The sequence below is a fragment of the Phoenix dactylifera genome, chromosome 1 (genome assembly GCF_051530095.1).
Source record: "Phoenix dactylifera cultivar Ajwa chromosome 1, Ajwa_hap1_PhDact_Kaust_v1.1, whole genome shotgun sequence".
NCBI classification, from domain to species: Eukaryota; Viridiplantae; Streptophyta; class Magnoliopsida; order Arecales; family Arecaceae; genus Phoenix; species Phoenix dactylifera.
The window spans coordinates 1,604,016-1,619,116 of record NC_143190.1 but is presented as its reverse complement, the minus strand read 5'-3'; the positions used below and the strand labels follow the sequence as shown (position 1 = coordinate 1,619,116).

The following is a 15,101-nucleotide window of genomic DNA, read 5'->3' as shown; positions in this document are numbered from 1 at the left end:
TATACAAACACAGATACATACATATGTACATATACATACGTGCATACATACATACATATTATATTTATATATGTATATGTATATATACATGCATTCATATAGATACATGCATATATATGTACGTACGCTCGCTTGGAGCATATATATATATATATATATATATATATATATATATATATATATATTTATTTATTTATTTATTTATTTTTACAAGGGGTTTGGAGCCCTTTTTCAAGAGGGATTGTGACGGCGCCATGCTAGCTTTTTCTTTTTTTTTATATGTATATATTCTACAGTAGTGCAGGGCTTTTCCAAGTTTTAGTTGGTTTTAGCAGAAAATAAAGTAAATCTAGTTGAACTTATTAAAATAGTTATTTCATGAATTACATCTACGTTTTCTTTTAACTACAATTTCTGAAATAAATCTACTTTGAGGCTGTTTGTACCTATTAAAAAGAAAAAAAGGCAGGCATAAATGAGGATGTAATGTCAGGAAAAATTAGGAATAATTGTACCTTGATTGCCTTGTGCCTGCTACATTTCTAAACCAAAACGTTACAAAACGTTGGCTTAACAAAATCCACGACGTTTAAGGACCTCTGTCTTTGCGAATAAAAAGCCTGATTTGTTTATATTCATTCTGTTTTTGGAGTAGTTCGGATTGTATCTTTGGTACAAAAAAATGATTGATCTTTTTTCACGATATCAACCGTTGGATCACATTCTATACAGATTTAAAGGCATCCCGAACTTCTTCATTGAAGAGGTCATTGTGCAATCCAACAATCGATTTGTGCAAAGAAAGATGAATATTTTTTCATACAAAAGATACAAACCCCTCTTCATTCTTTTGTGGTGCACCATAGCAATCACAAGTACTCGCTCTTGTGGACTCCATTCATGAAGCACTTATCGTCTCAATTAGCTTATAGCAACAAGCATCTGCGATTGGCATGATGCACCATCATATTATGATACATGTAGCTTAGGATATAATTTGCGAATAAGGTGGTATGAACTATCAAGGTAATAAGCCTATGGCCTTTCGGCCCCTAATCTCCAGTTTGGCCTCAAGATTATTGTCATTGAAAATGAGACCCATGGAGGTTGCCTATTGATAGGCCTTGATGTGAGTACAGAGTACCTCATTGAACAAGTGGCACAAATGGGTAGGGCCTCACTCGCTTGCTGTCATCTCAAATCCTTTTCAGCATCACATCCATGTATGACCGAAAGAGGTACCTAAAAGTTAGGCACCCACATCAGCATCCTCATCTAATGCGGATTCTCAAGTTCGGCAAAAAAATTACCATCATTAATTGCTACTCTTTTATTTTTTTTTTTTATAAAAAATTTTTACTTTACGGAAATATCAATGCAATATAAAATTATTCGAATGATGAGCCGCAGACGACACTATCCAATTGGCAGCACGAAAAAAGTACCATTTTATGAATATTTATTTCTATATATTTTTTTAAAATTTTTAAATATTTTATAATAGAATAAAGATCTGATTCTATTCAAAAAAAAAAAGAAAAAAAAAAAAAAGAGGCATGCACAAAGGCAGCGGTGGAAGTTTGCATTGGAGGCAACCTCATGAGCTCCATCAGCTTTAGACGAACAACGTGGACAACGCTTCACAGTTTTTCCCAACTTGACCTTGAAGCATCCAAGGAGAATAACATGTGACAGTGGGACCATGCAAGCTGTTGCATCCACCGGGGAATAGGCATTAATTCTAAGCCAGATGACATCAGATAGGTTCAGTTCCAAAATCAATTTCTACGCATCTGAGTCCTAAAGCAAGTTTGAATGATACCCTTCTAAATTTCTATAGACTTGATCAATGTATTATTATTTATGCAACTTTTTAACTTTTATTTTTATTGATATATGTTTTTCTTTTCTTTCTTGGTAAAAGATTGGGAGTACTAAAAAAAATAGGAACTGAACCATACAAGTGCATTGTTTTTTAAGCAAGATTTAAGTGTCTACCATTTGTGTGATACAAGAAGCAATGAAGATCGGACAATGCTTTAATTTTTATCTTTTTTTAACATGAAGAGAAGAGCACAGGTCTAAAATAAAAGTGCAGAGAAGTTGTAACAAATCAGGATCTCACCTAAAATGACTAACCAAAAAGTATTATTTGGATTCCTTGATCCTATATAAGTACCCAAGATCTACCCAGCAAATAATTGATGTGGAACTAAACACATGCCCGCACGGATCCTCACATACTTTTTTTGTTTAAGCTCTGTCAGGCTAAGGGATCAAATCCATTCAAATCTAATTATAAATACCACGATCGACTTGTGATCAGCCCCAATGGATTCGTGATGCACTATCTCCTAGTCCACATAGGTTATAGGTTGGGTCCACTCTGATACTATTTATCATAGCCCAAGATCTCACCTAAAATGGCAAGTCAGAACATATTATTTAGGTTTCTTGATCATGTATGAGTACTCAAGATCTATGCAGCAAATAATTGATATAGAACTAAACACATGCCCGCACGGGTCCTCACAAAAGCCATCCATTATTTGTCCAAAAATTTTGCACCATAATAATAGGGATAGTACCAATAATGTAAGTAATTCAACTTCTTCTTCATCTCTACCAACCCTAGCATACATTTGATATCATGTGTCATCCCGTAGATCAGTGCGAAACAATCATCAAGAGTATGTTATGTTACTTTTGGAGGCTAGTGCATTGGATGCTATGCGACAACAACATGTCACATTGTCTTGGGCCACAAGTAAACTAAAATTGTACCATATTTGTTTTGTTAGCTCTAGCTTTCCTAGAGTTTAGGGAAATTTTTCAGTATAAAAACTAACTACCTTAAATAAACCCGCCCCCAGGCAAAATGATGGGGTTATTTGAGGTTGCCACAAACCTTCCACTCTTAAAAGGACTTTTTTTTTTGATTTGTGAGAAAAAATTTTCTCACTCAAACATTCTTTCTAGAAAATTGATGCTTGAATACATGATGCTTAAAAAATTGATTTTTGTATATTTGGTTGATCATGAAAAAAATGACACAGTGACTTATATTTGGTTGACTATCTACTTTTTTGAAATAATTATATAAAATTCTTATTATGCTCTTAATAAATGAAAATATTTTACTCCATCTATATAAAAGCTTAAGAGCACTTTTGAAAAAAAAATAATTCCAATGACTAGCCAGTGAAAATTATGGATTCTTTTTAACAAAATATTGAAATTTTATTCCAATGGAAAAGCTACTTTTCTGTTTCTCTTTCAAAAATTTCAACCAAATATAAAGTATTTTTTTTTATTTTACTGTTGACTATATTTTTCTCTCTATCTTCCTATAAACCAAAGAAATCCCTAGATTGGCTTAAAATACTCCTACTACAAGTCTCTCTTTCGCCCTTTTGCAAATTTGATCACTAGGTTATAAACATAGCATGTTTAAAAGGTGCATGGCAATCCTAGTGCAACATTCAAGATCTATAGGGTTTATAGAGAGAAAAGCTGCTGCGACCGAGGGGATTGCCTTGTTGCATCAATTATATGGAGCCTGTGGAAAGAAAGAAATGGTACAAACTTCAAATTAGAAGTGAACTGATCAGCCAAAACTATAGAACGCATATTGTGGTGCGATCTTGCCTAGTGTTTGTGTCATGTACATTCATGTTTAATGTTTGATAACAATGAAAAATCTATCAAATTAATCATCTTATCATCCACCGTTGCTTCTCCTATGCAACACTAACATTTGACTGATGGAATCCAAGATTAGCTATGCAAATTACAGTCTTAAACTCATGATCGCTTCTATCTGCATCTTACTATACTCGCGATCCATGACCATTAGGTTAGCCTAATAGCTGCTGTAAAGTTTGCATTCATGGATTCTAGAAGCCAATGTATAAGATCTTTTTTCCCACCTCACGTTTTGAATGCAGCATGACTCTTCTAATTATATAAGAGAACAAGTAAGGGTCACTATAATTTTGACCAAAATCTTAAACATGCAATGCACATGATGGAAGAAAAGGTATAGAACGGTGGGCAATAAAAAATAAGTTGGGAGGCCTCTAGGGAAGAAAATAATCCATGAGAAAAATCTGCAATCCTTCCTCCATCGAAATTTGCCTTTTCTCTCCGAAATCCGATACAAAAAAATGTTAATTGCAAAACCGGCAATAGTCCACATATTGAACCCAACCTTCTAGGTCTAAGATAGAGGTGATATTTAACTTGATGCATGCATGGTCTCATGCACCTCATTGTGGCCACCGCGAGTCCAAGTCTACATGGAATGCAGGAGTCGACCCCTTGGCTATCTATTTTCAAGAGTCAAGTCAAGCTAGGGTTGCCCGAAAAAATTTCATATTAGGTTTTTGGGCTTTTACCAAGGTATTTATAGCTTTACCGACAGAAGCTAACATAGGAAAGATAAGGTCTCAATAATTGTGTTATTATGTTCGACCCAATTGGATTTGTCATTGATCATTATAACTATTTTATTTATCATTATAATGAAAATTATAGGCAACAATGAAAGAATGATTATAGCATTATGTTCAAGTCACTATTTACTCAATAATTTTCTTTTAGATTTTATATAATCATCTTATCTCTTTCTAAAATTGTAGAAATATTGCTATGTTTTAAAATATTGCAGCATAATCCTCATACATTTTAGAAATAACCATGTTACTATTTCTATCACATTATACCCTACACTTGCTTTATGTCCGCTGGATCTGAGTGTAGTGAAAATCCCTTAATATGTACCAGTTCTAACAGCCTAAAGGTTTGGGTCTATTCAGCTTGTCTTTGTAACACTCTTTTACATCTCATATACACAGTTTACTAGTTAATTCATAATGCCAAGTAAATCCTTCAATTAATAACGCAATAGTAAAAGAAATGTTTGTGACAATAATACTTGCATAGTATGTACATAGATCAAGTGTTAGTGCATATGATGCTAGTATTCATGCATATTATGCTAGAGGACTATCGTAAGAAATATGAGGATTATAGTACAATAGCCTAAAATGCAGGAACTTTCCTATAATTTCAGACAAAAAGATAGGGATGATCATGTAAAAATGGTTCTTCTCTCCCTAGGTGATAACAAATTTTTTGGAACAAAAATTTAAATTTTGAGAAAAATATTATACTGATTAGAAAAATATTGAAATGTTAAAGAATGGCAACCCGACAGAAATCATTTTCACAATGTTTATCATTAACATGCATGCGCTATCGGATTCCCTTCATAATTATTATAATGGTCATTATTTTTAAATTATAAAAATAATATTTTTTGGTGAATTGGATATTATACAATACTAAATACATCCATAAAAATTAACATGCAAAATATTCAAAAGCTGAGTAGGCACCACAAAAGTAGAAGTCCATAAAATAGTCACTGTATATGATTGGTCACATAAACCCAAACTAATTCACTGCATATTGTTTGCATTCCTATAAACATGTGTCGCCTTACAAGAATGCAGGATGACAATCATTTGCTGACAATCCTGTACAAATTGGTGGGAGTCAACCTCTAGAAATTATGAAGCTTGTCGTAGCCATCTAATAATTATCAAAGAATCCCTCTCCAAATAATGAGCAAGACTACCAAAATTTTTGTTGCATATATCAAGCTTTTCCATACATCTCGTAGTTCTGCCATCAAAATTGCAGTATCAAATGAAGTCTCTGACTCCACCAGCAGCTATAAATAAACACATAGAGCTCCTACTAATAATACTTGAACCACCATAATCACCTCTATTTTGAATAATGCCTTCGAAGTTAATCTTGAGGAAGCAAGAAGATGATGTCCTTCAAAAGAATAGAATCATTTGAGAAAGTGCAGAACCTACAACAAAAGAGTTATAGATTTCTCTTGCTATCAAAGATTCTTCGAGGGTGATAAGGGGGCGATAATTCCGCCACCAAGGTAGTAGCCTGGTGGTAAGGGGGCGATAATTCCGCCCAAGTTGCCCGGATTCGAAACGCGCGGGCGTCGATTAAATTAGGGGACCGGATGCCCCACGCCCGGCTGGCTTGTTGGCGGTTATGCTTTCCTTCCACTTGTATCAAGGTGGCGCTGGGGTGACGTACCCACACGTGAGGCGGTGAACCCAGTGGGGTGAGCCCACGGGTCGGAGAAGGCACGCGAAACCTGCGACCTGTATCGAACATTCCCTGGTGGAAGGGGGGCCCAGTAATGGGGCTGCTACGCGGGTGGGCTGGTCCCTCCCCCTCCCCTCCTATTTTTGACCAAAAAAAAAAAAAAAAGATTCTTCGAGGGCAGTCACTTGGATGAATTGCTGAGTTTGAATGTAGGCTTCCATAATAATCACTCTCGGACTTTAAACCACATTAAGCTATATAATAAATAAGGATACCCTTAGACATCCATCCACTTCTAGAAGAGATCTTTAATAGTCTGGAGAAAAGCATCAAGAGAGAGATAAGCAATTGAAGATGAATTCGGAAGGAGAGCCTTCCTCCAAACTTGCATTGCCGGCCTATAGCCCAGAATAACATGAGAGATGGATTCCTGGAAAGACAGAAATTACAATAGGGTGAAAATGAAGATCACACAAGTGCATGGTGGCATGGCAAAAGAGTTGGTCCCATGCAACCTTCCACATAAATAGCGTAACTTGTGGACAAACACCATCTTCCACACCCATTCTGTATTTCGAGTCGCGCGAGGGTAGGTCTGACGGTAAAAGTTCATTAGAGATCCGACACCCTCATTGTACGTTTGTCACGTCTGTACTGTCAAACTAAATAGTATTTGAGAAATATGGTATGGCGCCACAGGTTTTAAATCCCTTTAATCTTTACCTCGCGAACAGAGATGGCCTGCAAGAATCGTACAAACATATATTTAGTCTCACATCAATTATTTACTAGATAGATTTTAAATACTTATACAGGATTAAGGAACCTAAATAATACCTTCTGGCTTGCCATTTTGGGTGAGATTCTAAATTGTTACAAATGATATCAGTGCAGACTCGGCCCATAACACGCTGGGGGACACTGCAGCACAGATTCATTAGGACTGACCACGGGTCGATCGTGGTGTTTGTGATTAGATTTGAATGAATTTCAACCTTTAGTATGACGAGGACGTCAAGATTTAAATAGGAAGAGTATGTGAGAATCTCCGTGCAGGCGTGTGTTTACACATCGCTTTTTGACTGAGTAGATCTTGGGTACTTATATAGGATCAACGAACCCAAATAATATCTTTGACTAGCCATTTTGGATGAGGTCTTGAATTATTATATGCTCACCGGCTGATCTAGGACCAAACCATGAAAATAGCACCAATCAACTCATATAAGCATTTACTCTAATATGTTATCTTTCGTATGATGAAATTTAGTTTCACTGAAAAGCAATAATGAGGTTTTCAATCCAAACCCACCTACTGCACACAATACTTTTGAGATTTATTTTTTTTTAATATAACAACGCCCTCTCACACACATTGGATGTGGGTGCTGCTAATGAAATTAGAAAAAAAAAGGTGGCACAAAGAAAAAAAAGGACAAATATATGGTTTTTCCAAAAAAACATCGAAGTGATGAACTGTATAGAAGACCATCCAGCCAGCTGTACTATTTGCTCTTCTGTAGACGTATATAGCCAGAAAGCATTTGCACTCTCCCAAGATTTTTTTTTCCCCTTGTTACTCATTAAACGCACATGAAATAGTGCATCACAAATTGCGAGGAGGGCATTTCAGACTCTTAAAAAGCCTTTATTGTGTGGTTGGCATGCTCAAGCAAGAGTTTTTGCTTCACAGTGAGCCGAGAACCAACTCATCTCCCGTACGGTAGAGAGATAATTTAATTATATACAACTGACCTGAAACCTAACAATTACTGATAGTTGCCATATATTGAAGCCTTGTGTTATGTATCGGTCAATTTGATGCATTGTTTTTTATTTGCTTACTCAATCTCCAAATAGATGTTTTCCAAAAGGACATGTAGCATATTATTTTTGATCAATGAGACAAAATAATTGCTATTATTTTACTAGTGATGAACTTAATCTTTACCTACTTAACAATAAAGTCAATTAATTAAAAATGAGTGGAGAGCAGATCATTTATCCAAGCAGCTTGTGCCATCACTAACAGTAGGAAATTTGGACCAATAATCATTGTTAACAAAATAGTTTCATTTGACCAATCAAATTTGCCATTAGCTTAATAGTAATGATAATAATTATTTATGTTCAATGACCAAAAATTCCAATACTTTATGGCTGGCGTTGACTCTAGAGATGCTGGCTACATGTGTTGTATATGATTTAAATCTCATGAGCCATGTGCCAGTCCATAGAAGACCCCCTGTAGCTTGTCAACGTACAGCCATGGAAATAGGGTTTTCGTGTTGTCGATATAATACGTATCACATGCCAAATGAGGAAGGTACAATAACGCCGTTATTTTTGCTGCAATGTTTCACCGGAAGATGCTTATGCCACATCATCGACACCGACGAAGACTTGGTATAGAGGACCATTACAATGGCGGTGGTGTGGTCATCACTCTATGTCGGAAACAACATATTGTTGGCATACAACTACCATGTGGCTAACCGCTAGAAGAAAACAGATAGGCGCACTTTTTTTTGTTGTTGGGATCGCACTCCTAAGAAGTCCCTGACATCGGTGCATGATTTGGTTGATTGTTCGTTGCACTGGCCACTTTGGCTTGTTTTATATGTATAGTTGTTCACTTCTTTATACCTCATTAATGAAAAAAAAAGATCGGATATTATAAATAGGTTGGTGTTGATAATAATGCAATCCTAATTTTTTTTTTTTTTATAGATGTTGGAATGTTATCATTTAATCATAGGGTTATGTAGCTATTCTAAATCGACATCAATTATTTATATATATATATATATAGACACACTCATTAGATATTAATGATCCAAACAAAAAGTATCGTGCCTATTTTTTAAACGTAACTATTGAGATGGTCGAGCAGTGTTCTATAATAGCTTTTCATAAATTTTATTTAATAAATTCATATGTAGACAGTGAATTTGGACTAATTTCAATGATTATATCCGGTACATAATGGTCAAATATTTTGGTTCGAATTCTGAATGATATATTATAAATATGGAGACTTAGTGATTATAGGATGGGCGGTCTTTACACTTATATGGCAAAAAAAAAGAAAAAAAACGTGCCTAGGTAATTAAGAGTCTGGATTTCAACCCAATAACCAATATAGTTTATTACATCATGACATATAACCCATTCAGTTTCAAACATTTTATTTTTTCTCTCTCTATTTATATTTGCACTAATTTTGTATGAGGATTCAAAAAGAATATATATTTAGTCTTACGCTAACTATACAACAAGTAAATTCTGAATAATTATATAGAATTAAAAATTTAAAATAATATTTTTTTATCTTTTTTAGCAAAGTCCTAAATTGTTAATATATTTTTGAGTTTAGAATATAAAAGTATAATTTTTATATTTATTGCCATTGATTTGGGTTTTGAGCTTTTTATTTTTTTTTTTTTAGGAAAAGAGAAGAGGGGGGTGAGGAGAACCTCACCCGCGTAGCAACTCTCACTGGGCTCCCTCTTCGTTGGAGAATGTTCAATATGGATAGACAAATTTTACTCATACCCTTCCCATTCGTGGAAAGCCCCCACGTATGAGTACGTCACACCAGCACTATCTAAACATCCGGCAGACCAGATAGTGACTCTACCAGGCAAACCAGGCGGGGAGCATCCGGTCTTCACATTTAATCGATGCCGGCCATTTCAGTAAAATCAAAGCCCTATTTCCACCGTGCTACCATCTCAGTGGTATTTTGAGCAATCCGTAAAAGGTCCGGAACAAACCCTTCTATTCTGTCCCTTTGATGTGACATACCTTAATTGAAATCTTCCCAATAGTCATAGATGTCACCATTTCAATGGTTCAAGGAGAAAAAAAAAAAACAGAAAACATGTGTTTAATTTTATCCGTTCTTGAGGAGGAGAAAGCGAGTCATCCACGGTGCAACGTGCTTTGAGGTCATATCACGAAGTCTACCGCAAGACACCACAGACTTGTTGGCTTTTAGCAGGCTCCCAAGCACGTGATTTGAAATGCACCACAGTAGTAGCGCACGGCTCCCAAAGCAGATCCCAGGTTCAAACTAGCCGTTTTTTCTATGCATTCGTTTGCAGCCAACCAATTCCCATCTATTTACTTTAGCCTGACTCTAATCAGATTGACTTGGGTTTATATTTTAAAAATATAATGATTTATTAGAAAAATAAAATGTTGTTGAATTACCATGTCCTTTAATTTTTAAAGGTTATCTTAAACATAAATTATTAAATGGTTGATCATTGAGTTAACAATTGGGCCTAGAGATCAACTCCGCTTGCTCTGGCATTTTAATCTAGAGTTATTGGGAAAAAAAATCTTCATGATGATGAATCTCCATATGGGTTTGGAGTGGGTCTAGCTTTATTAAATCCATGGTTCACAATAAGATCATTATAACTTTGTATCTGTAATTATAACATTTCAAAGGGGCCCATTATTGGTGGTCATAATGATATTAGCAACCATTATTTGACACTGCATCTAAATAAAATATTGTTTTCTATATTTTGGAATCAGATGATCAAGTAGTGTATATATTTTATTAACAATGAATTTTGCAGAATTTTTCCGTTATTAATCACCATTTTCTGTTATAAACACAAGTAATAGCTCTTATATAAAAGTTCTTATATCAGAATTTTTCCTAACTGAATCTGGTTTTAGTAGTCAAACTCTGACCTAATGACTTACTTAATAAAAGTGCTTACCTAATAACTTTTCCTAATACAAGTTATTAGGTTTAGGTTTCTTTCGCAAGGATCTGTTTCAAAAGATTATGAGTGTAATCATAACTTGGTTAAATCAATTTTTTGTTTTGTTAAGGGCTGATTTCAACAAGATTATGGACGGACATCATCACAAATTGGTTAAATCCAAACTTGTGATGGAGATCAAAACCACGTAGCTTACAACTTGGTCCACAAGAAATCAGGTACATTTGATGGTGACAGACCATAATAATTGTTTTAGGCACATTTTTTTGCTAGTGTTTTAGGCACATTCATTGGACCGATCCTATTAAAAAATGTGTGCTCGAAGCCTTCATTCAAACCCCTTCAAAAGAAAAAAAGAAAGAAAAATCTGTGGACTAGTAGGCGACCACGATATCCGGAAATCTATCATTTTCCACAGGAGAATCCAGCCTAAAGAAAAAGAACAAGGATAAAGAAAACGTGGCGAGGGGAACCAAATGGGATCCCAACTGAAGCCAGGAAAAGATCTACTTGCGTCTTGTGCCGACTCCAAGAATTTCCCATGCAAAGCCTGTGTTCCACATGCGATTTACACCGCCGTATCAAGTCTCTCTCTCTCTCTCTCATCTTTCTGTCTATATAAAATCCTCTCTTTTCTATCCCTCCATCTCCACCCACTAAACGCGAAGCCTTCTTCTCCAAGAAGAAGAGGAGGTTTCAGTCGAGAAGAAGAAGATGATCGGAGATGGTTGCGAACCGGAGCTGCATCTCAGCCTTGGCGGCAGCCAGGATTGTTCTTCTGCTGAATCCAGCAGGTATTGCAATCAAGATGCCAAGAAAACAATATCTGTTCATCCATTGCACTTGCAATTTTTGCTTTCTGTATATATTCTATTGTTTTCTAATGGAAGTTTTTGAAAATTTTCAGGATCGGTGGATCGTCGGCAAACTCAGAACCGAACCAGGAGCAGCGGCAACAGCAGATTACTATCTTCTACAATGGTAGGATTTGCGTCTGCGACGTCACAGAGTTTCAGGTTAGCCTTCTTTCTCAATATCTTTACGGTTTTCTTGCTTACCATGATCCCTCAAATCAACATCAGCACTTCTCTCTGAAATTCTACATTATTCTCCTTATTCTAGAGTTTAGATTATATAAAAGAAAATTTTTCCTTTGAGGGAGAGAGAGAACAACACAGTCGGACTGTTGGATGCATGGGAGGAGATGGTGGTTGTGTGAATGGACTTGGTTCGGTCGACGTTTTCTATAGCGTGGATGCCTTGCAGCCACTCTCTTCCTTCTCTTTTGGTTCTCTGATTTCAAACCAAAATCTAGGCTTTTTTGACAACAACAACTCTAGCTTCTGAATCCAATTTAGCAGCGTATAAAGAGTGGTGTCGAAACCCATCCAATTGTGTATCTCTTTATTTCCTCTCTTCTTCTTTTTTCCAGACAATTTATATGTAGAAAAATTTATCATAATTAAAATGGATCGAAAACATACTTACTTGTTATATATCGAATTGTATCAGTAGCCATAAGTATAATTACAGGATTGAAAAATGCTTTTTGATCACAACTCAATAACCCCTTTTGCCAGAAAAAATATGAAGAAAGATCACTCTTCTTTTGATTTTTTCTTTATACATTGTTTTCCCTTTTCTCTTGTTATTTTTATATTTTGCAACTGCCCATATATATATATAGATGCAGAAAATAACTATCTTTGGTAGTTATGAGATATCCAATAAGTATCATTGAAGGATTGTTTTTCTTCAAATAAAATGGATCATGTCAACCTATCATGGGCGGATTGACGCAACACCAAAACCAATACTATAACATGTTAATGATCTTGTTATGCTTAATTAGGACAGGCAAGGGCCATCATATCTATGGCCAAGCGAGAGATGGATGACAGAATGAAGAAGAACCAATTACACCACCACCAACAACACCAACATCAACAAAAGAATCACAACAAGTCATCTCCACCTCAACCTCCGGTATTCTCTCCTCAGGCCTTGCCGCAGACTCTTGACCAAGGGCTATCGATGAAACGATCGTTGCAGCGGTTCCTTCAGAAGAGGAAGATGAGAATAAATGCTGCCTCTCCTTACAATTATCGACACGAGATATTATTCTCTTCGGCATCATAGCTAGCTTGGTCTTTCGTTCCTTATTTCTCCCCTTAGGGGTTGTCAGGAGTGTTTGATTTTGGTTTCATGTATCTAAATATTATGAGAACCGTATACTTTCTTTAGTGTAACATTTTGTGCATGTTAAAATCCTTTGGTTGGTTTCAATAATGAATTATGGTGGAATTATCACGATCCTGGTTTTCTTAAAGACTTTCGCACGACTGATATAAAGTTTTTATTTTTTCCAAAGAAAAATACAATTGTGTAGAGCTAAAATGAAAAATAGAACAACAGAGATGGAAGCATACCATCAAAAACTATGTTGCCTGATTAACTTTGGAGAGAAACCTTTACCAACAACTGTACATGAGTATGTATATTCCAGTTCTGGTGAACGAAGAGATAGCAAAGTGGATTTACACTCCTTAAGATGTTTCTTATTCCGACTTAAAAGTTGTCAAATAAATGGATTGTATTTAAATCCAAAATGACATCCATATATTACTTGGAGACATGTTATTCATGTAGTTAAAGAATTTCTTTATGTATTGTAAGATATTAAAAAAAGGGTTGCTCAAAGTAGTGATGCCATCTTTTTCGGAGCTTAAAATGTTAAACATATCTCTTAATGATTCAAAGCTGGCAAATTTGGCACGAGAATTCAAGATATTTTCTTAGAAGAATTCTTCTCTCAACTTAATTCTCCAAAAAAAAAACTTATACCTTTAATCTTTGCGGCAGTCTATGCACAGAGAAAACATTAGATAGCCATAGGAGGCCCCGAAGTCCCTTGCCCCCCTTGTTGTAAATAATCTCTTAACCTCTCTTCTACTCTCCTTTCTTCTCCTATTACTCATCTATTTTTCCTTCTGTAAATACTTACTAAGTTCAATAAATTGGAGGTGTCTCACTTCCTCCATTATTTCTAAAAGAATTTTTTTGCTGGTTAAAAAATTTCTTGTGAGTTATATGCACCGAAGGATGTACTGTACTCATGTGAGATACATGCACCAGAGGATGTATTGTACTGCACGCACATACACTCTCTCTCTTGTTTCCATTGAATCTACTCCACAAAACACCATGCATCAACAAGTCCTGTCACATCGTACGTTGTAGGGTCGCATTAGGTCTAGCTTTTCATGTAGATCAAAACTATTCGCAAACAATGTCCAGGAGGCGACAAACGCATCAAAGTCGACATATAAGTTGGAACCGGTCAATCACATATAAGTTGAAAGCCACGTGCTCTACGATTTTATTTTAGTCTTTAAATCCTCCAAGTTAGATCCTATTTGGGTGATTGGGCTGAAAATATTTAGATTTACGATTGAATCAGTAAAATCAACAAAATTATAGGATTATATACTGGCTACACCTATATTCATGAGTAATCAAGAATAGTCTTAAAATAGACTGGCCCGAATCCTGTAAAGAAAAAAAATTGTCTTCTTAGATATAACGATGTTATGATCCTTGATTTTATGGGCAAGTAAATCTATTTTCCATCTACTTTTTCTTTTCTTTTCTTTTTAAAGGAAAAAAACCTCTTTTGTTGTTATAAAATTCAACTAGCGTGAGTAAGGAATCACCTATTAAAGATATCACATTCATTGGTTTTGAGAAAGTATAGTTCCATATCGGATAGTTAAGAACTTTTGTAGTGCTTATATACTCTTGAGCCCATCTATTTAAATACTTAGGTTTTCAGATAGAATAGAATATTAACGGACACTAGAACAGATTCCAATCTTATTAGGTAGACCTTTTGATTTTATTAATCTTTTGGGTTGCTGAAGGTTTTGGAGTTAACTTATCTATAAAAGAACTTAGTCATTTAAGTCAAAAATATTAGCCAATTAGGATAGGGGATTTGGTTTAACTCATCTACTAGATTTGGAGTTAAACCAAAACCCCTAACTTGTAGTGCATGAGACTAGTTTTAACATTAAATATAAGTTTAGTTCAAGTGTTGACCCAAAAAGTTTGATTTTGATGATACAAAATAATTGAGTAAAATGTACACTAATCAGATCTTTGGAGCGTACTAAAATACTTGCCAGAAGTCAAGAAGACATTTTTCTATAACTCTCA

General features: G+C 35.3%; 1 protein-coding gene across 2 annotated transcripts; it reads left to right on the top strand.

The window, feature by feature from the left end:
• The first annotated feature begins 11,388 nt into the window (after positions 1-11,388).
• Positions 11,389-14,812, top strand: LOC103705750 (protein TIFY 5A). Of its 2 annotated transcripts, none has more exons than XM_088716414.2 (3): positions 11,389-11,680; positions 11,794-11,902; positions 12,739-14,812. In XM_088716414.2, exons 1-3 carry the CDS (start codon positions 11,601-11,603, stop codon positions 12,790-12,792), a joined length of 243 nt encoding a protein of 80 aa, XP_088572540.1. In that variant the 5' UTR covers positions 11,389-11,600; the 3' UTR covers positions 12,793-14,812. The 2 variants fall into 2 exon arrangements, with proteins under 2 accessions (XP_088572540.1, XP_008787820.4); XM_008789598.6 differs by having other exon boundaries at positions 11,398-11,680; positions 12,744-14,812.
• Positions 14,813-15,101: the final 289 nt, after the last annotated feature.